Source organism: Saccopteryx leptura, chromosome 1 (assembly GCF_036850995.1).
Source record: "Saccopteryx leptura isolate mSacLep1 chromosome 1, mSacLep1_pri_phased_curated, whole genome shotgun sequence".
Taxonomy (NCBI): Eukaryota; Metazoa; Chordata; class Mammalia; order Chiroptera; family Emballonuridae; genus Saccopteryx; species Saccopteryx leptura.
In genome coordinates this window covers 261,096,269-261,122,459 of record NC_089503.1, presented here as the reverse complement: position 1 = coordinate 261,122,459, position 26,191 = coordinate 261,096,269, and the positions used below count along the sequence as shown (strand labels likewise).

Genomic DNA, 26,191 nt, shown 5'->3' with positions numbered 1-26,191 from the left:
CTCTGCATCCCGGATCCGGTCCTGCGTAATCAAATAGAACAAAGTGCAGATAACCGGGACAATGAAGCTGTGTGCTCTGTGTGCTGAGCAGGGCCGTGGGAGCCCGGCAGGGTGCAGCGCCGCCAGGGGCGGCGGGGGGCGGGATTGCGAGAAACCTGAGTGATGCGAGACGGTCACCCAGGGCCGAGGAGTTCCGCGGCGTATGAGAGGCGGCGGGCGGTAGCTCCGCATTAAGAAAGACGGGGGGCGCGTGTCCGGGCGGTGGGAGCTCTGTCGGATCAGGGCGTGGCTTGGAGCTCGGCGGCGGATTGGACGTGAGGGAATGGGGGTGGGCCGGGGCAGGGGTGCGGACCCTGGGACCACCCGGAGCTGAGCCCGGGCGGCGTGAGGTCACGGCGGGAGTTCCACCGGCCGCGAGTGACTCAGCTGCCCCGAGGCCCGAAACTGCGGGCGCGTGAGGTGTGCGGGGACAGGGTGGAGGCACTGCACCGGAAGTGGAGAGGAGCCGCGAGGCGGAGAGGAAATGGGGGGCTGCAGTTCCGGGCGACCCTGTCTTCGCAGGGCCGCGGAGGCGGGGCTGCCCCAGGTGGCGAGGGCCGGGCGGGGCTGCCCCAGGTGGTGGGGGCGGGGCGCCGGCGCTGGGCCGGGACGGGGCGGTGGGGGCGGGACCCGGGCAGGACCCTACCGGGCTTCCCGCACTGTGTGTATCCCACACTGAGCGCACCCAGACTCTCCACTCTCCACGCGGTCGCTGGGCCATGGGTTTCCGACCCGTCCCTACCCCCCGCGAGGCCGCCCCGTCTGCGGCGTGACGGGCGACCCAGGTGAGGCCGGCATGGAAGGGGGCGGTTGGGCACCGGCCCCGGGGAGGGTGTGGCACGTGCCAGCGGAGCCCAGGTGCCACCTCCTTCTTCCTTCTCCCCCTCCTCCCTCAGTCTGGGGGCTCCAGAAGACCCACCGACTGCCCTCTTTGTCGCGCAGGCCACCAGGGCCCTCCGTCCCACCTGGAACGGCCTGATGCCCCGCCCGTTTCGAGAGCGCTCTTGTCCAAAGTCGGCTCGGTGCCCAACTTCTGGGGCTGTCTCACTGCCCACTCGGATCGTCTCCCCAGTCACCTCCACGCCCCAGCCCCAGCACTGACTGTCCGCAGGGTCCCAGCAGTAATCCCAACCTGTGCACACATCCCCTCTAGGCTCTGCTCTCAGCAGTGATTCTGACCCCAAACTGACCGCTCCCTTCCCTCCTTTCACAGCTCACACTCCTTTGTCCTGCCCTAACCAACTCCCCTCACTGATACAGATTGGCCCCATATTGGTGGCATGTGGGCAGATGGATTTTTGTTTTGTTTCTTTATGTTCCAAAACGAAACCAACTGGGGGAAAAAACAACAGTAAACCCAGACAGTTGTTTGATTTGATCTTTTCATTTATTTTATTTATTTATTTTTTTACAGAGACAGAGAGAGGGTCAGAGAGAGGGATAGATAGGGACAGAGAGAGATGAGAAGCATCAATCGTCAGTTTTTCGTTGTGACACCTTAGTTGTTCATTGATTGCTTTCTCATATGTGTCTTGACCGTGGGCCTTCAGCAGACCGAGTAACCCCTTGCTTGAGCCAAAGACTTCAGGTCCAAGCTGGTGAGCTTTTGCTCAAACCAGATGAGCCTGCGCTCAAACTGGCGACCTCAGGGTCTCGAACCTGGGTCCTCAGCATCCCAGTCCGACGCTCTATCCACTGCGCCACTGCCTGGACAGGCTGATTTGATATTTGTAAAGAGTCTTATTAAGTTGTAAATAAGCAACAGCTGTCCCACTACCACCACCACCACCACCACCCCCAAGCCATGGAGCTTGCTTTTCTAGGTCATCCTGGTCCCCATTAACACCATTTTACCCTGAGGCACTTGAGTTGGAAAACTTTGGCCTTCTTCTCCTGACCTTATCCTCTGGGTGCTTCTCCTTTCAATGTCCTTCCAACAAGTGCCGCCTGCATTGACCTTTTCATCTGTGCTCCTAGATGGTTACCATGGGCCAGTGCTACTACAACGAGACCATCGACTTCTTCTATAACAACAGTGGCAAGGAGCTGAGCTCCTATTGGCAGCCTAAGGATGTGGTTGTGGTGGCCCTGGGGCTAACTGTCAGTGTGCTTGTGCTGCTGACCAACCTGTTAATCATCGCAGCCATCGCCTCCAATCGTCGCTTCCACCAGCCCATTTACTACCTTCTTGGCAACCTGGCCGCAGCTGACCTCTTTGCTGGCGTGGCCTACCTCTTTCTCATGTTCCACACTGGCCCACGCACATCCCGGCTCTCACTCCAGGGTTGGTTCGTGCGACAGGGTCTACTGGACACAAGTCTGACGGCATCGGTGGCCACACTGCTGGCCATCGCTGTGGAGCGTCACCGTAGTGTGCTGGCGGTGCAGCTGCACAGCCGCCTGCCCCGTGGCCGTGTTCTCATGCTCATTGTGGGAGTGTGGGTAGCTGCGTTGGGCCTCGGGCTGCTGCCCGCCCACTCCTGGCACTGTCTCTGTGCCCTGGACAGCTGTTCACGAATGGCCCCTCTGCTCAGCCGCTCCTACCTAGCGGTGTGGGCCCTGTCCAGCCTGTTGGTCTTCCTGCTCATGGTGGCTGTCTACACCCGCATCTTCTTCTACGTTCGTCGGCGGGTGCAGCGCATGGCGGAACATGTCAGCTGCCACCCCCGCTACCACGAGACCACGCTCAGTCTGGTCAAGACTGTTGTCATCATCCTGGGTGAGTGGGACCCTGCATCCCCCCCAATTCCTCCGAGACCTGGTAGAAGAAGTTTGGGTGAGGAAGGTTCTCCAAGATGATATTTGAGCAGACACTTGAATGCTAGAGAAGGGAAAAGATTTCTAGGCAGAGGGAACAGGGAGCCCCAGGCAGGACCAGGCCAGTACATCCAGAAAGGAAAGGAGGCCAGCACAACTTCAAAGGGCACAGATAGGAGTAAGATTTTTTCCCAAATTCTATGGGAAACCCTTAAGAGTTTTTAGCAGGAGTAACTTGGTCACTTTGGCTATTGAAATGTAGGATGGTCTGGGTAAAGCAGGCAGTAAGAGGCCTTTCCATTAGAATATACCCTCTCCACACACACAAGAACAAGGAGCAGCTCTTCCCAATGACCACCTTCCCCCCATAGAGTAACTGTTCTATCCCATGGTTGACCTCCTTTCCCCCACAGAACAGATCTCCATGTAGAAATGTCCAGGGCTCTGGCCACAGTGTGCCAGTTAGGAAAGGTGTCCCTTCTCGGGCAGACAGATCAAAGAGTCCCTTCTTAGCAGTTCTGTCCTACCACTCTGCCAAGGCAGCAAGACAAGCCTTTCTGGCAAGGCAGACCACCGCTGTTGTCTAAGCTCTGTACACCCCTCCAGCTCTGAGCTCAGAACTGTGGGTACCCGGTCTTCTGACAGCTGGCCTTGCTCACCTTGCGTTCCATCCCACAGGGGCGTTTGTGGTCTGCTGGACACCGGGCCAGGTGGTGTTACTCCTGGACGGTCTGGACTGCAAGTCTTGCAATGTTCTGGCTGTGGAGAAGTATTTCCTACTATTGGCTGAAGCCAACTCACTGGTCAACGCTGTGGTGTACTCCTGCCGCGATGCTGAGATGCGCCGCACCTTCCGCCGCCTCCTCTGCTGTCTCTGCCTCCGCCGGTCCACCCATGAGCTGGCCCGCTTCACACCTTCCACCCGGACAGGCACCAGCACTCGCATCATGCTTCCTGAGAATGGCCACCCCCTCATGGACTCCACCCTTTAGCCAACGTTGGACTTCAGTGGGATGCTGCAAGTGCCCGACCATACCCCTAACCACTTGTGGATGTGCCTGGTTCAACACAAGCTGAGGGACAGAATTAAAGGCGGCCCCTCAGTCTAAGATGACATGACTTTGCTGCCAGGCCTCCCCTGACACACAGTTCTGCCTGCTCGAGGGCCTGGGGGTATGTGGTCACCTCCAGGTGCTCAGGAGAGTGTCAGATGGGGTATAGGAATCTAGCTCTTCAATCATCTCAGGTTGTGGAATTTTTAACAGGCCTTTTTCTATTTTTACTGCTCATTCCTGGTAAACTCGATGGACGGATTGCTTCCTTTGTCTGTGGTGGTATATGGTAAAGGTAGGCAATATGAGGACTCTTTCAAGCCATGCTGCCCAAAATAACAAAGACAGATCATAGATGTCATCTACCTGAGGCTGATTCTTCACGGGCACAGCCTGAGCGGGAGCTGGGAAAGGTTTGTGGCCCTGTGAGGCCTCCAGAGTTTGCCTGTCCCCGTTAGACTTGAGGGTGTCCAAGAGGAGGGCATGTTAAGGAGTAAACCTTTATTTCTCCTCCGAGGTCTCCAAAGCAGTTTCTGTCATCAATTCAGTCTGTCACTGTGTCCCAGAATTGTCCACCTCAGCTTTAGCCTGGCAAGGATGCTTCAACAAGGTATCTCTTCCACCCTGTTCTTATTCCCCTTCAGGCTCTGGCTGGCTGTTACTCCATCTTTCTTGGAGTCTTGCGTCTGTTCCCTCTTGTCCATCTTCTCCATTTGTTCCCCTGCCTCCATCTTGTCAATTGCCTGTCTTCGTCTTGGAGCCCAGAATAGCTCATGGCCCATGTGAGTACTCTCTCCCGCCTGCCCTTTTGTCCTGGTCCAGGTTAACAGTCAGGTGTGTCTATCCCATTGCACACTGTACACGTGCAGGCTAAGGATAGAGGAATCCATGGAGCAGGGTGCAAGATTTGAATGTTGCCATTTCTCAAGCTCTTCTAATGTTGCTTGGCACACTGATAAGCACTTTAGGTGCATTATTTAATCATCACCTGCAGGTATTACACTTATTTTCATGTGAGGACAGTGGCTCTAAGAGGTTGATATCTGGCCCATGGTTACACAGCTTTGAAAGGACACAGAGATACATCCTGGGGAAAGGGCTTCAAATTCCCACAAAGTGTGGAATTGGTCACAAGCTCAGGTTGGCTTTTCTCATCTCACCCTACAGCCCCCAAAGGCCTCAGATATGCCAAAGCCCTGAGGATGAGCCCCATCTCAGATGCTCATAGAGGCACCCTGCTAGACATGACATAGACCAGGATCCAGATCCTATGCTTACACCTAAGGAGGAGCTATTGTTATGTTGTTATGTCCCTACTTCAGGTTCACACAGAATAACGGCTGAATTTGAAACCAGGCCTCCCATCAGAGGTCCAGTTCTGTTTTTGGGTTTTTTTGTGTTTGTTTTTGTGACAGAGACAGAGAGAGGGACAGACAGGAAGGGAGAGAGATGAGAAGCATCAATTCTTCGTTGTGGCTTCTTAGTCTCCTTAGTTGTTCATTGATCGCTTTCTCATGTGTGCCTTGGTGGTGGTGGGGGGGGGGGAGGTAAGCAGAGCAAGTGACCTTGGGCTCATGCCAGCAAACTTGGGCTTTAAGCCAGCAAATCTTTGGGCTCAAACCAGCAACGATGGGGTCATGTCTATGATCCCACGCTCAAGCAGGCAAACTTGGGGTTTTGAACCTAGGTCCTCTGTGTCCTAGTCCCACGCTTTATCCACTGCGCCACCACCTGGTCAGGTAGAGGCCCAGTTCTTAAGCTACTAATGTACATATTGCCAAAGAACCAAAAATATCTAGGTCCTCTACAATAAATGAGGCTGGGCTTCCCTTTGGGAAAAACCCTGGCCTAAGGCAGTGTTTTGAGGAGGCAAGAATGAACTAGGGCCCTGGCTAGGTCTCAGTTGGTTAGAACGTTGTCCCAATATACCAAGGTTGCAGATTTGTTCCCAGTCAGGGTACATACAAGAATCAACCAATGAATGCATAAATAAGTGGAACAGCCTGACCTGCGGTGGCACAGTGGAAAAAGCGTCGACCTGGAAATGCTGAGGTCGCCGGTTCGAAACCCTGGGCTTGCCTGGTCAAGGCACATATGGGAGTTGATGCTTTCCAGCTCCTTCCCCCTTCTCTCTCTCTGTCTTTCTCTCCTCTCTCTCCCTCTCTCTCCTTTCTAAAAAATGTATAAATAAAATTAAAAATTAAAAAAAAATAAGTGGAACAACAAAAATCCATGTTTCTCCCTACCTCTCTCTCTAAAATCAATAATTTTTTTTTAAACGAACCAGGGTGCTGCTTACATTTCCAGGGTCCAAGGTGGGTAGCATGGTTCCTAGGGGCTGGGCCCTGAATCTCCAAAGGAGATGCTCTAGGCCAGGGGCAGTCAACCTTTTTATACCTACCACCCACTTTTGTATCTCTATTAGTAAAATTTTCTAACCACCCACCGGTTCCACAGTAATGGTGATTTATAAAGTAGGGAAGTAACTTTACTTTATAAAATTTATAAAGCAAGTTAAAGCATACAATAATAATTACTTACCAAGTACTTTATGTCGGATTTTCACTAAGTTTCGCAGAATAAATCGTTATAAAACAACTTACTCTAGTTAAATCTACTGTTTATTTATACTTTGGTTGCTTCGCTACCGCCCACCATGAAAGCTGGAACGCCCACTAGTGGGCGGTAGGGACCAGGTTGATTACCACTGCTCTAGACCAACAGCTTCCACCATGTGCCTGGGCACATGCCGGTGAAAGATGCAGTTCTTGCCTCCATGGAGCTCTGGGCTTGCTGGACACACATGTCACTTTAGGGGCTGAGGCAGCCAACCAATTCCTATGACCTCCAGAAGACAGCTGTGTTTCACCTGCTCTGAGCTGGCTGCCCTTGCGGCAGCATTCTCCAGGTTCCAACTCACACTCCTTAAGTCTCCTTTGGGATTTTGTCTCACCAGTTTTTCCCTCTCTTTTAGGTCTCTTCTCTATCAGGTGACCAGTTTTGTCTCTGCTGATGTTTGAAGCTTTCAAACACCTACCACCCATCCTATTCTCCAAAGGACACCAAAGTTACCCACTGTTTTCACACCTCCTGTGCAAGTAATATGTGCGGCAGCTGACCTTTTTATACAGGGCCTTTGCTCTCTGTGGCGCCCACGTGTTCTAGTACTTCCTGTTATTGGGGCCAAGTGTCAGCTCTCATCAGGAAGCTTTCAAGGTTCTTACACTGGCCCACATCACTCATTTCCATTCTCTGCTGTCTCTTTCGGAGTTCCCCAATCTGATCATGCCAAATGGTTATTGCATTTCCTTTCCGGCAGCAATGGGAAGGAACCCTGCCCTGAAGGTTGGCAGCCAGGCTGAGGACCTTTTATGAGCCTGCATCTGGAGTCTGCCTTCAGAGCAAACAGACTTCAGGAGGTCCCAAAAAGTTGGATAAGTAATTCTTGTCCAGTCTTTCCTTTTCTCTCACGTGAGGAGCTGTTTTGGGTTCACCACAGGGTAGGTCTTCTGGAACCATTTGCTCATTAACCATGTGACAGCATTTTCTAGACCTGGAATGCTGCAGAGCAAGAGAGAATAAACAAGAGAGATCATGCTCAGATATCGAAAGGTGACTAGAACTGACTTCTACCGCTGACAAAAGCACTTAAACATCGTCCTCCCGATCACCATCCTCCCAGACACCATCACCACACACTTGGGACCCTCATGGAAAGCCAGGAGGCAGAGAGCTCTAGTGACCTCCTGATGGAGCTGACTGGAGCATTAGGGGATTGAGCAGGGGTCTGGGTCTGGAGCTTCTGGAGATGACGGTGAGGGGTGGGAGGGGGTTGTTAATGGAGCTTTGAGAGCCAAGGAAGACTGAGAAGGAATGGATGGCTGAGAGGAAGAGTGGGCTACTCTGACAAGTGGGGACTCAGGAGACATGCTGGTGTCTAAGGAGTGGGGACCCATTTATGAGGGCTCAGAGGAAGAGTAAGGAGCCGCTCTGCGGGGGCTCAGGAGGCGGAGACATGAAAGGCGATGATGTGGGTAGGGGCCGATGAACGCGGCGGAGCCCTCTCGAACTAGAGGAGAACGGGGGTGGGAAGTGCCGTTGCCTCGACAACCCTAGCGTATCCGGGAGCCGGGCTGTTAGGGGCGTGTCCGCGGGACTAGCGCGGCCGGAGTGGCGGCGGTTGGCTACGAACCCCGCACGAGTGCTTCGGACCCGCCGTCACCCACCCCGCGCCACCCGCCGACGGGGCTCCAGCCCGGGCCGGGATCGGGCGACATCCTGTAGCTGCTACAGTGTAGCAGCTCCTAGCCGTCAGGGACCAGAGCCTGGAGTAGAGAAGGCGCAGGCCAGGTGCTGCGCGGGTCGGCGCGGCGGGAAGGGGCGGGCCGGGAGGGTTGGAGTGTGAAGCCGGGGCCGCCCGACGGCGGGGGCGTGTCTCCGAGCGGGAGGGACGGCTGAGGGGCGCTGTGGGACGCCGGGGGAGGGGGGCTGGTTACGGGCTTAAAATGGAATGGATTGAAAGGCTTGTGGGGCTCACAGTGGGGTGGTGGGTTTTGGGAATTCGTCCTGGGGTGAGAGGGATGGATTTAAGGGTAGTTCGAGGAAAGGAAGGTTTATGGTGAAAGGTGATTTCAGGGTTCTGGAATTGTAAGGGGGTAAGAGGAGTGTGGAGGATTCATGAAGGAGGAAGCTTTGAGGGCAAGAGTGTTGTGGGGAATGGGCGTTAGGAATGAAGAGATCGCCCCCCCCCCCATTTTTAAATTAATTTACCATTTTTTTTCTTTTCCCAAGTGAGGGAAGGGGAGATAGAGAGACAGACTCCCAGATGCACAATTCCCGTCTGGGGCCAATGCTTTGCCCATCTAGGGCCATGCTTGATACTAAGCTATTTTTAGCACCTGAGGTGGAGGCTCCATGGAGCCATCCTCAGTGCCCCTGGGCTGATGCTCTGGAACCAATGGAGCCATGGCTGCGAAGAAGAAGGGAGGGGGGAGTTAGGAAACTGCCTAGGGCTGCAGGAAGGGTGGATCTCTTTTCCTGTGTGCCCTGACCAGAATGGAACCCGGGACATCCACATACAGGCTGATACTCTGCCACTGAGCCAACCAGCCAGGGCCTCAGCAAATATTTATTAGATATTATGCAGAGCACTGAGCTGGCTGCTGGCAAAGTTCCAGTTTTCAAGCTCATGGTTTGAGGGAGAAAATAAGTGCGAAAAACTTAGTATAAATTGTGAGAAAAGCTGGAAGGGAAGGGACGGCATGCTGTGGGAAGCCAGGTGGAGAGGGCACAGCACCTTCAGAGGCCTTGAGGTGGGAGAAGTGGGAAGAGAGCAGAGCCAGGGACTGAAAGTCCCCAGTTGAGTTTGGAGGGAAGTTGTAACATCATACTCGGCCTACAGATCTCAGAAAGAGTTTGGGTTTTATTTCAGTTGCAATAGGAAAATCAAAGCAGTTAGAAGACCACTCTCCTGCTTATCTCTACCCACCCCTTTCCACCAGCCAGGACTGGTAAAATCGCCTTCACAAGAAAGCCCGTGTGTTTGGGTTCTGTCCAAATTATTAGAAAATGGAAAAGGATTGAAGTCCTTTTGGAGGATGAGGTCTTGTTACGTGAGAGCCTTTTGTGGGGGAGAAGGATTAGACCAGGGTCTCACGAGACCCTGGTGGACTGTGTAGTCAGTCACAAAAGCCTCCTAGTGAAGAAGGGTTACAAAGCCAGTTGAACAACAGCCCTAAGCAGTTTCCTAACTGTCTGGAAAGTTGGGAGTGTCACCAGCCACCACTCCCAGCAGCACCACCATCATGTTTACTCTACTTTTTGAAGCATTGTGCTAGGTGTTGGAGAAACAAAGATAGCTAAGATGTTCTCCGCCCCTCTTGGAGCTCACTGAAAAGTACGGTGTGTGGGAGACTGATTTATGAATAGTCCTATTAGGAATATGCTGAGTAGAAGTAATTCTGGCACGAAAAAGCTGGGCTGGGAGAGGGTTCTTCTGTGGGTTGCCCTATCTGCTAGACTAATATGAGACCAGGGGCTTTTTGTACTTTCCTTTGTATTTCCAGGGCCTGGCACCTACCATTCATAAACTTTTGTGGCACTTAGATTCTGGAAGGATTAGCAGGAGCTGGGGGAGAAGGAAAATGGGTTCTTCACACCCAGAACCGCAGAGGCAGTGCTCTGCTTGTTGGTAGAGCTACCTGTGTTCCTTCTGTTTCTAGGTGGAGAGTTGCTTAAGGAGTGAGCTCTGCCCAGCGATGGCCTCAGGAATCTGTCACCCCAGCACAGCCCCTAAGCTGCTGCTTTTTTCTTCTTTTTAAAAATTTTTATTTATTGATTTGGGAGAGAGAAAGAGAAAGAAACATCAATTTGTTGTTCTGCTTATTCATGCGTTCATTGGTTAACTCTTGTATGTGCCCTGACTGGGGATCAAACCCACAACCTTGGTGTAGCAGGACAATGCTCTAACCAACTGAACTACGCAGCCAGGGCTCTGCTTTTTTCTTGTAGCCACCTCTTGAGACTCCCCTAGATAGGCTTTAGAATAAAATGCAGTCAGTTACCTCTTCTTGCTGTTCTTGAAGACAGCTCTCTTTCTTTGAAGGCTAAGAAAAGGAATATTGGGGTGTTGTACATGCTTGACAACATGGCTGTTAGATATCTGACTCCTGGTCTCTTTCTGCAGAAAAAAGACTACTGGGGCTTTTATTTTGAGATGTAGAAGCTTAGGCCCTAAATGTCACCCAGAAGTCAGACCTCAGGTGGGCCACTTACTCCACTCAGGAGAAAACAGCTTAAGTAAGTCTATTTTTTTTTTCCATTGATGAAAGTAGGGGATAGGGAGGGAGAGAGAGAAGAGAAGCATCAACTCGTTGTTTCACTTAGTTCCATTTAGTTTTGGTTTGTTTTTTTTGTTGTTGTTTTTTACAGAGATGGAGAGAGAGTCAGAGAGAGGGACAGACAGACAGGAACGGAGAGAGAGATGAGAAGCATCAATCATTAGTTTTTCATTGCGAGTCAGAGAGAGGGACAGACAGACAGGAACAGAGAGAGAGATGAGAAGCATCAATCATCAGTTTTTCATTGCGACACCTTAGCTGTTCATTGATTGCTTTTTCATATGTGCCTTGACCTGGGCTTTCAGCAGACCGAGTAACCCCTTGCTCAAGCCAGAGACCTTGGGTAGAAGCTGGTGAGCTTTGCTCAAACCAGATGAGCCCACGCTCAAGCTGGCAACCTTGGGGGTCTCAAACCTGGGTCATCTGCATTCCAGTCGGATGCTCTATTCACTGCGCCACCGCCTGATCAAGCTAGTTCCATTTAGTTTTGTACTCATTGATTGCTTTTTGTACGTGCCCTGGCTGGAGTTGAACCCGCAACCTCTGATACACTGGGTTGACATTTTAATGACTGAGTCACCCAGCCAGGGCCTTGAGTGAGTCTTTTCTTCATAATAAACTCTGCAGCCTGGACAGCTGACTGGATGAGTGAGGCTTGCACATCTTTCTGACCCTGCCCTTTCACAGTGTGCCTGCTGACCCCTTCGTAGTCCCTAGCATCAGTTTAGCTTAACTGGCTAGCAAGAAAGAATTTTTCATCTCAGCTGTGAGGCCTTTTCAACCTGTTTTTCACCATGTTACCAGAAAAGGGACCTTACCCTGAGCAGGCCTGCCTAGGCACTGTGTGGGTTCTTGACTTTGTGCAGGAAAAATTTCACAACACAGATCCAAGTGATTTGGGGAGTACTTTTATTAAAGCTGGGGACACGAAAACAGGGAAGGGCCTATAACAGAAGAAGCAACAGGAGAGAGACTAGGTAGGCTGCTTTGGCTCTCGGGAAACCTTATAGGAAAGAAATAAGCCTACACTGGGAAATCAGAGAAAAGGGAGCCATGGAGACAGGGTTAGGGGTTAGCTCGGGATGAGCTTCTGATGCCCACTGCTCTCTTGGTTGCAAGTCTCATGGGGACCCTTTGAGTTTAGGTGATGCATGCCTTTAGGGGAAGAAGAGGGGTGAGGGAAAAGTGCCCGCTGGGTTTTTTTTGTTTTGAGAGTTTTTAAATGTTAGGAGTTTAGGGGAGGCTTAGGGGAGATCTCAACAGAGTATTCATCAGCTTTTCCAGGGGTGGCCTTTCAGGGTCATGATCTCTACTGGTTGGTCAGATCCAGGACAGGGGCTCATTAGCCACCGCAGCTGGTCCTGGCACACCCGCCTGGCTTTGCTGCTTTTCTGAGCCTGGAGCTGAAATACAACTGAGGCCTAGATGTCATCTCTAGGAAGGTGACCTTCAGTATCTTGCTGTAAATTGCTGGGCCGGTTTGTTCAGTTACCTGTCTCAGTTTTTCCATTTTACTTGCCAAGGAATTTTTCTAGCTTCTTACTATACTACTTCAACCATAGTGTATTTAAAGCACACCTGCTCTCCTTAAACCCAGATTCTTTTTTTTTTTCTTTTAAGATCTTGTTTATTGATTTTAGAGCGAGGAGAGAGATAGAAGGGGGAAGAGCGGGAAGCATAAATTCATAGTGGCCCATCTTGACCAAGCAAGCCTGGGGTGACCTCAGCATTCCAGGTCAATGCTCTATCTACTGCACCACCACAGGTCAGGCTAAACCTAGATTCTTACTTAAATCTTTCTGCATTATTAAGAAGGCAGCTCCATGAGCTTGTGCATAATGTATTTTGTCATTACAGCTAAATAGTCTCAGGATCCTAAACTGTGTGTTTTTCTTCCTTCTGATTACACAGATAGTGGAAGGACACTGGGAACTTTGGGGTGCACCATCTTCATTTAGATTCAGCCCAAGTCAGCTAGAGGCTTTGTGTGTGAGGGGTGATCAGTCTCCTTGAATGATCTTCTGACCTTCTTAGGCTGTCTCCTGAGCTCTCCCTGGAGAAGGGATAGTTCCACGTCTTCTGATTTGAAACTTTCATTAATCATGTTCTCATACATTTTTTATATAGGACCAGTAAGGCAGAAACTTTTATCTCATTTTCCAAGGATTATCTGAATATTTTGCTGTATCATGCATAGCCATATATATATAATTTTACAACATTTTACAGTTTACATAGTTATTTCATTTCCTTTTCTCTACAACCTTTATGAGGGATTTATGAGAGTTATCAGACTAGGGTTGAAAGCTCTTCTGCTAATATTGTCAAGCTCCAAAGTTCTTCCCTTCTCTCAGGCCCTTCTCTCAATGTTTGAGTCATGCATGCTTTTGAAAATCTGTGCAAGCTCTGGGTCCTCCCCCGCTCCCTCAATAGCCTGCCCTTTTACCACACCCTTGGGGATCCTCAAGCTTCAGGTGTCCTGAAGCCTGGACTCCATTTTTTGTCTATAGTGTGATTCCTAAGAAGTCAGTATGAAAACTCTATAGAGCTAGGAATGGCTGAGGGGTGCGATGAAAAACAAGGAAGCAGAGTGGTCAGCAGTCTCCCTGAAGACCCAGGCTCCATTCCTGAAGCTCTCCTAGAAGCAGCTGAAGAGGGCTGGTCCTTCTTCGCGTGGTTCTGTGTGTAGGATGGGCAGATTTGGCTGTAGTTGTTCCTTCTTGACCCTTTGCTCACAGGTGCATGTGGATATGCTGGAGGATTGCATGGTCCAGTGTGGTGGCCACTCACCACGTGTCTTTTTGAATTAAAATGAAATAAATTAAGCATCCAGTTCTTCAACTGCATAGTTACATTTCAGGTGCTCAATAGCCATGTGTGGGTAGTAGCTATCATATTACCTCAGACAGAGAAGAACATTTCCATCATCGCAGAAAGTTACCCTGGACATTGGTGTTCTAGAACAGTACTGCTTAGGCTCTACGTGCAGCAAAACTGTGGGAGTCTTATTGCATTGCAAATTGTGATATACTGTAGTAGGTTTTTGGGGAGCTAGGGGGCAAGAGCCTACATTCCTAACAAAGCTCCAGCCGAGCCAGTGACCCCTCGCTCAAGCCAGAGACCTTGGACTCAAGCCAGAGACCATGGGATCATGTCTATGATCCTGTGCTTAAGCTGGTGAGCCCGTGCTCAAGCCAGCAACATCAGGGTTCAGAACCAGGCTCCTCAGCATACCGGGCCGATGCTCTATCCACTGCGCTACCATCTGGTCAGGCTTCTCTGAACTTTTTAATGTGCTTTTTACACATATGACTTCTTAAGTATTTTCATGAAGGGCAAAAGTAATGCACCTTGGAGGGAGGAGAAGAGGGGCAAGGGATAGGTTTGGGCTTGCTGGGGAGAAGAACCAGCTGGGTCCTTGGCTTGAGGGTTTTAAAATCTGGGAGGATCTCAATAGAATATTCATCAGCTTTATGCTGATGTACCAAATGAAAATTATTTCTGTCCTCATTTACATGGCATTCTTAATGCATTCAGTATCTCAGCAGATTGACTTTGCTTGAAATACGGATTAAATTCTAATAATTATTAAAGGGAAGTGATGTAATTTTGAATATCCTTAGAACCTACCCAAATGGCAAGGCATAAGCTACCTACCGAACAGTGTGCCCCTTGTCTCAGTAGCTCTGGAATACTAAATAAGGGGACACAGACCTTAGAAATATGCACATTAATGCATGTCAGCCTCGGCTTTCAGCACGCCCATTCAAAGAATTCAAGGGTTAGAGGAGGAATTTATGGTTTGGAATTTCCCAAAGCCAGACAGCGTTGGCACGAGAGACTGTTAGTCCACCGGAAAATAGAATTTCAGAGTCAGAGTGTTTTTTCATCATTCTTAAGGAGCTGCATTAGGTGTAGTGGACTCAGTGCCTGCAGTCTGTGTTCTTAGCCTGCTTATAGCTTTTAGTTTCACTCTTAGGTTAACATCCTTATCTTGGCTTGGTGTAGTGCCAAGGCTTGTCATCTTTGCTGTACTTGAAGTTGAATTTTGTGGTTTCGAAACGATTTCCTGAAGCTGTCTAAAATCTAGGATCACAGTAAAATCCCTTTTGAAGTGATTTTATTAATAAATGAAGAAATGTGCAGAATGTTTCATGAAAGTTTCACAAGTGAGCAGGTACAGCTCATTCATTGAAGTGACCAGTTGCTGAGTGCCTGAGTCTGAATACACACCTCCCAATAACCTTAGGAAGTGGGCAGTTTTTCATTGAGTCTCTAGATGAGGAACTGCTCCTGAGTGAGTAAGAACTTGCCTGAGGTCAATTAGGAGGTGGTTGGCTAGAGATTTGGCTTTATTCTCTTAAACTGGTGCTGCCCTGCAGAGCTCCTCCTCCCAGAGTTCCTCCGTGCTCACTAGAATATGACATCACTTCCTGCTTCGGGTACTTGAAGAGATCAGACTGTTGGGCTAAGGTTTTAGAGCAGGGGTCAGGAACCTATGGCTCACGAGCCAGATGTGGCTCTTTTGATGACTGCATCTGGTTCGCAGACAAATCTTTAATAAAAAATAATAATAACTTTAAAAATATAACACATTCTCATGTATTACAATCCATTTATTTCCTACTGCGCATGTTCATGGTTGCGGGTGGCTGGAACCAGTCACAGCTGTCCTCCGGGACAACACCAAATTTTTATTGGATAATGCGTAACATACACGGGTTGTTGTATGGCTCTCACAGAATTACATTTTAAAATATGTAGCGTTCATGGCTCTCTCAGCCAAAAAGGTTCCCGACCCCTGTTTTAGAGGAGCAGAAAGAGAGTGAGGAGTTAGCTAGAGCAAGGGAGGCCACCTGTCAGCAAGATGAGAGCTTGTGGAGCATGAACAATGGGACCCTAGAATCCAGCAAAAGTCAGGCTGGGCACAGGAGTGTGCCCAGGAGATGACCATGATCTAGAATGAGCCTTTTTGTTCAGCAGAGAAAGTAGGACAACATTCTAGGCTGGGGGCCTATGCATGTGCAGGGAACGCTCAGAGCAGGAAAGCATGTAGTGTGGTTCCATCTGGCATGAGAAGAGGACATGGCCTTTGAGGGGGGACTCGGGTAGGGTGCCTGCCTGCTTTAGCTGCTATTCAGTCAGACGTGGCCTTGAACTCCTTGCTGTGCCAGAAGTGAGCCTGCAGTTAGTTCTGTCCCTTGGTGTTTTTTTTTAAGTACTCTGATCTTTCTAAAACATTTGTCTTGGATCAGAAGAAATAGTCATCACATCTGTTTCTCTGACCACCACTGGAAGATTTTGTGCACTTTTAATATGCTGAGAGTGTGATTAGACTTGGGTCCTCTTTTTCTTTCTTTTTTTTTTTTTTTTTCTTAGAGAGAGACAGGAACATCAAGCTGTTCCTCTTTGTGCCCTGACTGGGAATCAAAGAGCACTGTAACCTCTGTGCTCTTGGACAGTGCTCCAACCAACCGAGCCATCCAGCCTAGGCTTAATTTTTATTGATTTTTAGAGTGACAGAGAGAAGGGAAGGGGAAGGGAAACATTTGTTCCACTCAATCATGCATTTTTTGGTTGCTTCCCATGTGTACCCTAACCAGGATCGAACCTGCAACCTTATTGTTTCGGGATGACGCTCTTAACCAACTGAGCTAATTGACCAGGGCCAGACTTGAGTTCATTTGTATAACCTGAGTTGATCTCTCCATCTCAGAATCCTTAACCTTAATCGCATCAGCAGTGTTTTCCCTTGTAACGTAATGTGTCATAATTCTGAGGATGGCACGCAGACATCTTTGGGGCCAACCACAGTTTCCATCACAGGCAAACAAAAGCCAGATTCGGCCCCACTGCCTCTCTAATGTCACCACTTGGCTCTCTCACTCACCTCTCACCCTACAGCATCCTGGTTTCTTAAAAAGGCAAGTGTGGGCCCTGGCCAGTTGACTCAGTGATAGAGCGTCGGCCTGGCGTGCAGGAGTCCCGAGTTCGATTCCCAGCCAGGGCACACAGGAGAAACGCCCATCTGCTTCTCCACCCCTCCCCCTCTCCTTCCTCTCTCTCTTCCCCTCCCGCAGCTGAGGCTCCATTGGAACAAGGTTGGCCCGGGTGCTGAGGATGGCTCTATGGCCTCTGCCTCAGGCGCTAGAATGGCTCTGGTTGCAACAGAGCGGCACCTCAGAGGGGCAGAGCATCGCCCCCTGGTGGGCATGCCAGGTGGATCCCAGTCGGGTGCATGCAGGAGTCTGTCTGACTGCCTCCCCATTTCCAGCTTTGGAAAAATACAAAAAAAAAAAAAAAAAAGGCAAGTGTGTTCTCTGTTCTCACTAAGGGCCTCGGCACTGGCTCTGTCCTCTGCCTAAATTATTACCTCTTTTCAGCCCTTTTCCTGCCTGCCTTCTCCTTGTCATTCCCATCTTGACTTCGGTGTCACCTCAGAGATCTAGAAATTCCAATAAACCTCTAGTCATCACTCTACTGAACGTTGTCACAAAGTACCTGCCGTAGCTGATGGTTTTCTTGTTTGTGTGTATATTTGGTATCTCATTCCCTCCACCTTAATTGCCACATGATTAAGAACATTGTCTACCTGTGTCTTTGTGATGCTAGAATGGTGCTCAGTAGACACCTACTAAGTTAGCATAACATGCCTGGAATAGGATGACTGGGCTTTCCCCTTATCCACCAAAACGCCACTACCGGACAGTAGTGTGAGCACAACTTTCAAATGCCTGGACCTTGGAATTTTATAGTTCTTGATGAGTTAATGTATTATATGTATTGTTTAAAATTCTACATATAAAAGGAAATGTTTTGAATATTTGTGTATTCTGTGTACACTTTGAACTCATATGAAATGCTATGGTATTGTATTTTCGTAAGGGATTTTCGAGAGAACTGGGTGACTCAGTATGGAGGATCTTGACTCTGGTGGACAGGATGACACTCTCACACTCCTCTGTCACATCTCTTTCAGAAAGCATGCTCTTCATTGCCATCGGATGAAGCCTGCTCTCTTTAGTGTGCTCTGTGAAATCAAGGAAAAGACAGGTAGGCCGTTGAGAGGACACTTTCTGTGTGGATCCAGGATTGCCACAAGCATAAGCCTCTGGTCCTGCCTGGGCCCAGTGTGTACCACAGACCATCTTGCCCAGCTCATCTTCTCTGGCAGCTGTTGGCTCCTTTTCGGCCTATCAGAGCCCTCCTTTCTGATATATCACATCATCTATTTTACAGTTTAGAGCTGGAGCAATTGTTGCCAACGAACAGCTGCATTTGTCTTAAGCAAAATCTAAGAGGTGCTGTGGCATTCGCTGGTTTAGGAAAAAGCAAGGATGATAGCAAAGTAAATTTTCTTTTGTTTGTCTGTTTTCAGCATCTGAAGTGATCCCCATGGAAGGTTTTTACCACAGCAGTTAAAAAAAAAAGCTTTATTTTGAATTAGTCTTAGATTTGCAGGAAAGTTGAAAAAACTGTAGTACAAAGAGTTCTTCTACACCCTTCTCCCAGCTTCCTGTCTAAGGTTAACACCTTCAGACCGTAGCACAGTGATGGAAACCGGGAGGTGAATCTTGCCACAGTGCTCCCTCACTGAACAACAACAGGCCTTCCTCGGACTTCCCGGGTTTTGCCCTAATACTTCTGGTCCAGGTTCCCACGTGGCACTTAGTCCTCATGTTTCCTTTGTCTCCTCCAATCTGTTACGGTTCCTCAGCTCTGATGGTTCCTTGGTCTTTCCTTTTCGTCCACAACCCACACGCTTTTGCTGAGAACTGCTCATTTTCTGGTGTGCCCCTCAGGCTGGTGTGTGCATTGTTTCCTCATGATGAGGCTGCAGCAGCCTGTCTTTGGTGGTGATCCCACAGAAGCAGTGTTGTGTTCTGTTCAGAGCATTGTGTCAGAAGTATGTGCTGCCAATATTTCCTGTTACTAGTGGTGCTGACCTGGATCACTGGGGCAAGGTTAATAACAATTTGAAGATAGTTGACGAGAGAGGCCACCAAATAAGATCAAGATATTTAAACCAAAGATCATCGGCCCTGGCCAGTTGGCTCAGTGGTAGAGCATCAGCCCAGCAGGTGATGTCCCAGGTTCGATTCCTGGTCAGGATACACAGGAGAAGCACCCATATGCTTTCTCCACCCTTCCTCCTCACCTTCTCCCTTCTTTCTCTTTCTCTTCCCCTCCTACAGCCATGGCTCTATTGGAGTAAGTTGGCCCCAGGTGCTGAGGACGGGTCCATGGCCTCTGCTTCAGGTGCTAAGAACAGCTCCGTTGCTGAGCAACAGAGCAACTTCCCAGATGGCCAGAGCATGGCCCCCTAGTGGGCTAGCCGGGTGGATATCTGTTGGGAGCATGCAGGAGACTATCTCTGCCTCCCCTCCTCTTACTGAATAAAAAAAAAAAAGAAGTGGCACACACAGCTTAATGATGAACAGTTTTATAGCAAATGAAAGCAATGTATGGGAAAATAATTTTGAATTGCTGTACCCCTAGTGTCAGGTAGGCATGGCAACTATTAAATTACTTCACTCTTTGAGATGATTTTTATCAGGAAGTAGAAAGAACCGTCACTGTTTTCTGTGATCATTGGTCTTTAGTGTTGAAACTGTATAAGTCACACAGGTGATTATCACCCTTGGTTTGTGCCTTAGTAAGAAATGTTAGGAAAGCTCATTGTTGTCTTGGTTACTGATTAAGTAAGCACCCTCTCCTTCCCTCCATCCCAGCCCAACTGAGGGCTGTAGGGGGTATGTTTTCACTCACTTGGTCAGAAAGTTGTTGATTAAAGGGGACAGTGAGGGCCTCCGAGTCTCTGGTGCTCAGCCGGTGGTTTAGAGTTCTCCCTAGGTAGTTGAGGTCCTGGAGTAGCTTCAGCCCCAGATAGCCGTGCCTTTGTACCATGAGTAGAGAAAAATAAACACAACTTGGGGTCATGTTCCTGTCTTAGTCTGCTCAAGCTGCCACAGCAAAACACCACAGATTGGATGGCTCAGATAGCAGACATTATTTCTCACTGTGTGGAGACTGTGAGTCCAGGATCAAGGAGGTGTGGGTGAGGAAGAGGTATCTCTTCTTAGAAGGCCACAGTCCTGTCGTTCAGGGACCCAATCTTATGACCTCAGTTGACCTTTTTTTATTGTGTTGAAGGCTGACTTGCGATAGATTGCAGCGAGGGAGATGCTCTGCTACCTACAAAGCTCCAGTCATTTGACCTTAATCACCTCCTCATGGTCCTGTCTCCGTATTCAGCCACATTGGGAGTTGGGGCTTCCACATGTGCATTTGAGGGGGACACAAGTCAGTTCATAGCAATTCCATGTTGTTTCTTACAAAAAACGGGTTGATATTCATAATTTTATTGTACTTCATTGTTTGGTTTATCACCTGCAGTAGGTTGGGAACAGAAGGAAATCTGGCAGTTTGGGGTCAGTGCCTTTCTTTGAGTTCCCACCTCCTCTGAGAGTCTGCAGCAGATGGTGGCCTGAGCTGGTCCCCAAGGCCTCCTGCCCGCCAGTCAAGTCCCTGGGGGAGGGGGCTGAGTAGCACGTCTGAGATGCTCTGGAACAGTCCACAGGAAATGAACATGTTGTGATTGAAGGTAACAAATGTCTAATGCTCACAATTAGGCCAGTGACGGTGCCCTGAGAGGACAGGTGCCCCGTGCTGAGGGAGAGGCAAGGCTGCATGGGAGGCAGTGGTAGAGCAAAGAGACACTGTGCAAGCAGGTGAAGTGAAGCCCAGATACACACGTGTAGCATGGCCTCATCCACAGCTGTGATTTGGAGTGGTGACCGAGTAACTTTTTGTAAGCTAGGGTTTTACTTATACATATTGCAAAAATGTGCAGCCTAAGAAATAAAGCTGATAGTGTGATTTTTGGTCATAACAGTACCTCAGGACATATACTTGGTTAACACCATAAGACACAGTAGTCATGCTGTCTCCTTCATGGACCTCTGGGCAGTTTGGAGTCTTCATTCTTACTCACAGTGTGGTCATGTACACCCTGTGAATGCAGCATTCACAGGGGACAGTGCTTCTGTACACTTTCTCAGTATTAATCAGCATTTCAAAACTGCTCCAGGCCCTGGCCGGTTGGCTCAGTGGTAGAGCGTCGGCCTGGCGTGCGGGAGTCCCAGGTTCGTTTCCCGGCCAGGGCACACAGGAGAAGCGCCCATCTGCTTCTCTACCCCTCCCCCTCTCCTTCCTCTCTGTCTCTCTCTTCCCCTCCCGCAGCCAAGGCTCCATTGGAGCAAAGTTGGCCCAGGCGCTGAGGATGGCTCTGTGGCCTCTGCCTCAGGTGCTAGAATGGCTCTGGTTGCAACAGAGCAACGCCCCAGATGGGCAGAGCATCGCCCCCTGGTGGGCGTGCCGGGTGGATCTCGGTTGGGCACATGCGGGAGTCTGACTGCCTCCCCATTTTCAACTTCGGAAAAATACAAAAAAAAAAAAAACTGCTCTAGCCTGACCAAGTGGTGGCTCAGTGGATGGAGCGTCAGATTGGGATGTGAGGACCCAGGTTTGAAACCCCAGGGTTGCTGGCTTGAGCGTGGGCTCATCCAGCTTGAGCACAGGCTCACCAGCTTGAACATGGAGTCGCTGGCTTGAGTGTGGGATCATAGACATGACCACATGATTGCTGGCTTGAGCCCAAAGGTTTCTGGCTTGAAGCCCAAGGTCACTGGCTTGAGGAAGGGGTCACTCGCTCTGCTGTAACCCCCGGTCAAGGCACATAGGAGAAAGCAATCGATGAACAACTAAGGAGCTGTAACGAGGAGTTGATGCTTCTCATCTCTCTCCCTTCCTGTCTGTCCCTATCTTTCCCTCTCTCTGATTCTCTGTCTGTAAAAAATAAATAAAATAAAATAAACTGCTCCAAAGAAGGCTGCACTGGTGCACAGACCCTGGGAAGCAAAATAAGAAAGGCCTTGGCACAGCTCTGGCCGGTTGGCTCAGCGGTAGAGCGTCGGCCTGGCGTACGGGGGACCCGGGTTCAATTCCCGGCCAGGGCACATAGGAGAAGCGCCCATCTGCTTCTCCACTCCCACCCCCTCCTTCCTCTCTGACTCTCTCTTCCCCTCCCGCAGCCAAGGCTCCATTGGAGCAAAGATGGCCCGGGCGCTGGGGATGGCTCCTTGGCCTCTGCCCCAGGCGCTAGAGTGGCTCTGGTCTCGGCAGAGCGACGCCCCGGAGGGGCAGAGCATCGCCCCCTGGTGGGCAGAGCATCGCCCCTGGTGGGCGTGCCGGGTGGATCCCGGTTGGGCGCATGCGGGAGTCTGTCTGACTGTCTCTCCCCATTTCCAGCTTCAGAAAAATACAAAAAAAAAAAAAAAAAAAAGGCCTTGGCTATTCTCTTCATTGTTTAGAGCAGGGGTCTCAAACTCGCGGCCCGCCAAACAATTTTGTGCGGCCCGCAGACTAATCCACTATCCAAAATATTTTGGATAAAATTAAGTAAGCCTAGGGGATTAGTCTGCGGGCCGCACAAAATTGTTCGGCGGGCCGCGAGTTTGAGACCCCTGGTTTAGAGTTTTCATTCTGACGACAGTAAGTTCTCTGGGGGTTTTTGGTGTGGGGGGTCTCAGATGCTTTTGTTGCTTAAATAAAAGAATGAAAGAAAAACCACCTTGCCCCCCAGCAGCCCAGCCTTCCATCTGCAGACTCACATGAACACACACACTCCGAGCACCCTTTCACTAAGCTGCACATTCCAATCTTGACCACTCCTTGTCCTAATTCAATTGAAGCTGTAATGGAAGGTGAGGAGGTAGACTCTTCACTCCTGGGTGGCAGGGCATGCTTGGGGCCCTGTGGGGAGGGACTAGGAACTGAGTATCCCTCTCAGCCTGCTCGGACCCCTGGCTGGGACTCAAGGAGGAGCTAGAATCAGCCTGAACAGGAGCAGAGCACCGTGCTGTCAGAGAGCTGAGCAGGAAGAACAGAGGGACAGTTCATGGAGGTGGGTTTTGGAGGGATATCAGGCAAGGCTCCAGGTTTTACCTGGATGCCAGGGGGATGCTGAAGACTTTGAACAAAAGACTGGTGTGGGGAACACAGCAGTGGGAGGTGGTTGGCCTGCAGGTATACACCATGGATCAGCAGGAGAGAGCATTTTCCTTTACAGGTCACAGAGGGCTCAAGATGGGTGGTGTAGCAGGGGCCCAGGAATGGCATTAAGGGAAGGGGACGGATGGTGGGTTGCTAGTGAAGATAGAATCAGGAGGATATGGACACAGAGGGTCTGCAGGGGAGGACAGCTAGCAGAGGGAAGGGAAGGGGCCTTTACAGTTCCCTGCAGATGGACTCAGGAGCGGACTTATGTCCAGGAGGTGTCTCCCAGAGTCTGCAAGGACCAGAGGGGCTGTGGACAGCCCTTGAGCACTGTCCTAGCTGGGAGGACCCCTCACTCATGGGGACTAAAGTTTGTGTCTGGTGCATCTTCAAAATCGAGTAAGATTGTTAGAGAAGTGAGTCTCTGTACTGGAAAGCTAGTAGACAACTGATGAAAGAGCCACTTCTTCAGTTCTTTCAGAAGGAACCTCGTTGCAGCTGAATGAGACTGAGTGGATGGTAAGGGTCCCTGTGTATGAGATGAGGGTCCCTGAATGTCGGGAAATTCCTGCAAGGATATCTTTTGAGCTCCTTTAGTTTTCCCTAATGAGCCTTTGACAGAAAAGGTAAATCTATCTGTTCTGTAGGGAAGAAGAAAGACCCAAGTGATTGAGGAAATACAGGGTGAGGCAAAAGTAGGCTTGACAGTTGTGAGTATGTGAAATACAGTTTATTCTTGTATTTTCCATATAAACAACTGTAAACCTACTTTTACCCGGCCCTGTCTAACCTTTAAGTCAATTATTAGCTGAGAGTCTGTTCCCAAGGAAACACTATAAACTTTGTTTTTCTGTAAGGTGAGCCCTAGAACGACACCATCGCCTCCCTTCCTGCCCCTGCCTTCTCCCCTCAGGAACCGCCCGCCCCAGCCTTCCACCTGCTCCTTTCCCTGCAGACATCTCTTCTGTCACTGAAAAGGCAAATAAAACACGTGTCTGACTAGACCACCCCCCTCGGTCTGGGCCCTTGTTCTGCCTCCCATACTCCTCTGGAACATTCTAGTTGGGCTTTGCCTCACAAATCATGCTTCTGTGAGGCTTCTGGTTTTTCTCGACTGACCTGATCATTCTTTCTGTCTCCTCCCATTCCTGTCACTTAAGTGTGGGCTTTCCAACACACAGGCGATGTGGCCTTCTTCCCAGAAGTGGAACTATAGGAACAGGCAGATTGCACACCAATTCTCCAAACACACCAAGTACAATGACGAATAAATGCCTGTTTCCCACCTGAACTGGTTAGCTCAGCCCCGACTCCCAGTAAGCAGCTGCCTCAAAGCCACCTGGACACATGCTTAGCTGGGCCAGGGACCAGGCTACAGTGTCTTTTCAGTTGCCCATCTGCTGCTCTGCACACTGTGTTTGGGAGAATGCTGCCCCACACAGGGCAAATGTGGACGTCACCCTGGCCTCTTCCTTCTTCAGCACCTGCAGCCAGTGGTCGTGGATCCTGAGGACTGTCTTTCTGGCTGCCCCGTGGCTGCTCTGCATCCACCTGGATGGTGGTCACACTCCCCACTGCCTCCTCTGCCATCCAGCTCTGCCCTTGAGCCAGTCACTCTCTCAGACCATCTGGAATGGCTTTTCCAAGTTGCAGGGCCAGTTGTCTCATTTCTCTGCTTAAAATCTCTCCCTGGGTTATTTCATCTCTTCTGGCACATCCTGGATCAGACTTTTCCTTCCCATAGACACACACAGCAGGCATGACAGACCCACCAGGCACACACACAGCCTGTGCCCACTCCTGTGCTGGGCTAGCATCTGCAGTGTGCCTTGCTCTCCCTTCAGGAGATATGGTGCAGGGCTCCAGCTTCTCAGCACCAAGCACCACCCAGCCAGCTTTGGACTGTGAACTCTGCCCTCACAGCGGCCCTGAACTGCAGCCTGTCTCTGCCCTTAGACCTTGCTCCTGAGTGTGGCAGTGGGTAATGGTGTCTGTTACCAGACAAAAAGAAAACCTCCTCCCTAAGGATTCTGGGAAGTTGTCTGTCTGTGCAGACATGGCACCAGTGCTCACAATGTAGTGGTGGTTTTCCCTCAGTGGACTCTGATTCGGTCCTCTTATCCAGTGTTAAGCATCTGTGGCATTCAGGAAGAAGGTCTCCCCGTCGCTCAGCTCATGAGGCTGGATAACCTGCTGCTGGCTGAGGGCGTGTCCAGATTGGAGAAGTGAGGAAGAGAACCAGCAGTGACAGTGAGCATGGCAACACCAGGTGGCTGTCCAAATGACAATAGGACAATAGGACTCTGACTACAAGGCCAAGCTGTCCCAGATTCAACAGATTTACCACTGTGAGCCAGGGAGCTATGAACAGATGATCTTTCTGCATGGAAGAGTTTCTGTCATGTGAATGCACATTTGTCAAAGCAGAACATGGACCATTGACTGCCTTTCCTTTGTGGCACAGACCAGGAGTCCATGCTCTTGGTTCACAGCATAGGTGCTGGTTTGACTGGAAGCCCTTTGCATTCACTTCTTCGTAGCTAGCTTGTGTGGGGCCCCAAGCCAGCCTGCCAGATAGCCACAGCCTGACATGTGTGTCCCTGCCCCAGGCCTGCCGTGAGTTCACTACGCACGTCACCAACCACCTCTAGAAGCAGAGCAGGGTGAGGCCCATCTTGCCCGAGGAGATGGAGCACATGGTTGGCATCATCCATGGCAAGTTTGACAACATCCAGATGCAGCTGAAGCAGAGCCATGGATGACCCTGTGCTCCCGGTTCCTTGATGCCAGATCAGGCCCTGCTCACCAGCCACAGCCCCAGGGTCAGCTCTCAGAAAGAGGAGCTGACCAGGCCCACCCAGGGGTTCTGGCCACAGCTGCAAGTGTAGCCCTCACACGGCCTCTTAAAAGATGATCAGAAGAGTTGGCTGCTATTTTTATAACCTCTGGAATCATAGGGGAGTGAGGGGACATTGGTGGATTCCCAGTATATGAACATGGCCATAGTTATCTGTCTTTGCAGGCATAAGTGGTAGAAGTTTAGCAAGGAGGCTACAGAGGTTCTTAATGAGTACTTTTTTTTTTTTTTTTTTTGCATTTTTCTGAAGCTGGAAACAGGGAGAGATAGTCAGACAGACTCCCGCATGCGCCCGACCGGGATCCACCCGGCACGCCCACCAGGGGGCGACGCTCTGCCCATCCTGGGCGTCGCCATGTTGCGACCAGAGCCACTCTAGCGCCTGGGGCAGAGGCCACAGAGCCATCCCCAGCGCCTGGGCCATCTTTGCTCCAATGGAGCCTTGGCTGCGGGAGGGGAAGAGAGAGACAGAGAGGAAGGAGAGGGGGAGGGGTAGAGAAGCAAATGGGCGCTTCTCCTGTGTGCCCTGGCCGGGAATTGAACCCGGGTCCTCCGCACGCTAGGCCGACGCTCTACCGCTGAGCCAACCG

At 50.3% G+C, this 26,191-nt stretch overlaps 2 protein-coding genes across 4 annotated transcripts; both read left to right on the top strand.

Moving 5' to 3' along the window:
* The first annotated feature begins 280 nt into the window (after window positions 1-280).
* On the top strand, window positions 281-6,362 carry LPAR2 (lysophosphatidic acid receptor 2). Of its 3 annotated transcripts, none has more exons than XM_066350974.1 (3): window positions 281-459; window positions 2,017-2,758; window positions 3,475-6,362. In XM_066350974.1, exons 2-3 carry the CDS (start codon window positions 2,017-2,019, stop codon window positions 3,786-3,788), a joined length of 1,056 nt encoding a protein of 351 aa, XP_066207071.1. In that variant the 5' UTR covers window positions 281-459; the 3' UTR covers window positions 3,789-6,362. The 3 variants fall into 3 exon arrangements, with proteins under 3 accessions (XP_066207071.1, XP_066207052.1, XP_066207062.1); XM_066350955.1 differs by lacking the exon at window positions 281-459 and adding an exon at window positions 473-586; XM_066350965.1 differs by lacking the exon at window positions 281-459 and adding an exon at window positions 686-824.
* Window positions 6,363-7,863: 1,501 nt separating this feature from the next.
* On the top strand, window positions 7,864-25,506 carry PBX4 (PBX homeobox 4). The gene is given in 6 exon segments (XM_066360230.1): window positions 7,864-7,882; window positions 8,009-8,198; window positions 17,667-17,740; window positions 24,870-25,042; window positions 25,044-25,136; window positions 25,354-25,506. Coding segments are annotated over 6 exon segments (702 nt in total).
* The last annotated feature ends 685 nt before the right edge of the window (window positions 25,507-26,191 follow it).